We start from the raw sequence: 2,286 nt of genomic DNA, 5'->3' as shown, positions 1-2,286 counted from the left end.
TGTTGTCCCTGTATCATCAGCCTTCCCCCCCCCCCCAGTTTAAAGCTGAAGTGTGTAATTTCTTTTGTTACCGCAGTTTAACCAGATAACTATAAGTAGGTTAATTCCCCAAAAACTGTAAACACGGAGCTATTAAAAAGCTAATTTGAGCATAATTCAACCTGCTCATCCAATCGCATGAGTTTAGGACTGTGTTTGGGAAAATGGTTCGAAAATGACTTTCATGCTGCATTCCAAACAAGATAACCACCTCTGAAGGGCACTTCAGAAAGAAGAATTTCAAAGGGTACGACTGACACTGTGCTCCCATGATTTTTTGCACAGTTTTAAATATGTGACTACGACTTAATTTGCTTGGCAAGATGACGCAGAAGTGCACACTCAGGAGGGTAAACCCTTCAAAGGGATAACATTGGGATGAGCCCTTAAAAAGTGTGAGTGAAAGTGACATGTGGCCATGTCCGACCCATTATTCCAACCCATACTCAGAATTAGTGCTCTGCATTTATCCCATCCAAAGTGCACACACACAGCAGTGAACACACACCTGGAGCAGTGGGCAGCATTTTTTTTTTGCTGTGGCGCCCGGGGAGCAGTTGGGGGTTCGGTGCCTTGCTCAAGGGCACCTCAGTCGTGGTATTGAAGGTGGGAAAGAGCGCTGTACATTCACTCCCTCCACCTACAATCCCTGCCGGTACAAGACTCGAACCTACAACCTTTGGGTTACGAGTCCGACTCTCTAACCATTAGGCCACGACTTCCCTAGAAGTCGGATAGAATGCAGCATTGTAATACTATTTGTTGACGTGTGCAGAAATTATACACTCAGCTTTAATTCCAGCTTCTTGGGACATTTCAGGTGCAGAAAGTTTTACACAAGGAATTGTGTCAGGATGCACCGTTACATGTAGCACCAGGAAAACTCAACTGCATCTGTAATTACACATTACAAAGTCACATTTTCAGAATGATACACTTTTCATATGTTGATTGTGCATATAAGCCAGGCTTCAAGAAAACATCTGAAAGAGGCGTCAACACTCACAGATGTTTTAGAAAGTGTTACATTTACTGTCAATGACAAGTACTTTATAAACCACAAAAAGCTCCACAGGACAGCAAATAACAGCACTCCAACATCTTACAAATACAAAGACACAGAGTTCAAAATGCATAAACTATTAGAAGTGTGCGTTTCAGTTAGCTTGGCCAGTCTTCAGAGAAACAGTCATTTTGAGTCAAAGGTTCTCAGACATCTTGGATGGCAAAGAAAATATTTAAATGTGCAGTGTGTAATTTCGACAATCTGTTTGAATGGCTCAAAAGGACACAACGTAACACTGGCTCATCCAATGGTGCGATTTAGGGGTGGTGGTGCTAGCTTTCTGCTGAGAAATGGCAGATGGGGGAGTGTTTGAAAGGATTCCATTTGTGATTTCTTGAATACTGAACACATGATTGGTTTGAATGAGGAGGATTCCTCTTCGGGTTGACATTACGGCATATAGAAAAACAACAGTTTAAACTGCATTGTGTTGAAGCAGGACTGAGAGCCATTTGAAAGCCCTGTTTGGTTCAGTTTGTCGCTGGTCACCTAAAGTTCTGTTTCCCCTGAGATCCTACATATGCGGCATGGAAATTGGATTCAAATCCAATGCTGGATCCAGGGAGCTTTTTACCCCACAGAAGGGATACTCACTGTCAGTCTGTGTCCATGTCCACTCGATGCGGACTACAATGTAATGTCTTATCCACTGTCTCTTCAGCTCTAGAGAGAGACACACAATATGTGTTATCTTAGATTTGAAACCCTGTGTGAAAAGTGTCATTTTAAGAAATATATAATTATTCATTTGACTGCACTAGTTGAAGGAATGTTCCAGGATCGGCATGTCTATTTAACGTAATCTGTAAAACCGTATGAACAGGAAAGGACTAAATTTGCAAGCTTGGGGTCGGTAAGAGTTTTTTTTTTTTTAATGTTTTTAAAGGTTAACTTTTAAAAGGCTGCAGTTATTTGATCAAAAATACAGTAAAACCAGTAATAGTGTGAAATATTATTACAATTTAAAGGTGCAGTAGGAGATCTTGGAAAATGCTAACTTTAGCCTGATAGCACTGAAAGCGAACGTCCCACCCTCGCTGCAATCGCAGTCCAAAGCCACGCCCCCTTAACGCATTTACGCTCACAGACCAGAACACCAGAGACAACATTACTACAATAGGCTACATCAGCGGTTCCCAATTCCAACCCATGTTCCGAAGTGAGGTAAACGTCAACGGATT

At 41.8% G+C, this 2,286-nt stretch overlaps 1 protein-coding gene across 2 annotated transcripts in view; it reads right to left on the bottom strand.

Moving 5' to 3' along the window:
* Positions 1–700: 700 nt before the first annotated feature.
* LOC107553222 (estrogen receptor beta-2) overlaps positions 701–2,286 on the bottom strand; it is a 31,147-nt gene continuing 29,561 nt past the window's right edge. For both annotated transcript variants that reach the window (XM_016235385.1, XM_016235384.1), the window contains one exon: positions 701–1,768. In XM_016235385.1, the coding sequence (XP_016090871.1) occupies positions 1,702–1,768 (67 nt within the window). In that variant the 3' untranslated portion in view covers positions 701–1,701. The remainder of the gene's footprint in view (positions 1,769–2,286) is intronic.

Source organism: Sinocyclocheilus grahami, unplaced genomic scaffold (assembly GCF_001515645.1).
Source record: "Sinocyclocheilus grahami isolate Dianchi unplaced genomic scaffold, SAMN03320097.WGS_v1.1 scaffold466.1, whole genome shotgun sequence".
NCBI lineage: Eukaryota > Metazoa > Chordata > Actinopteri > Cypriniformes > Cyprinidae > Sinocyclocheilus > Sinocyclocheilus grahami.
The sequence above is the reverse complement of the archived record's forward strand: the minus strand, read 5'-3'. Positions and strand labels throughout refer to the sequence as shown.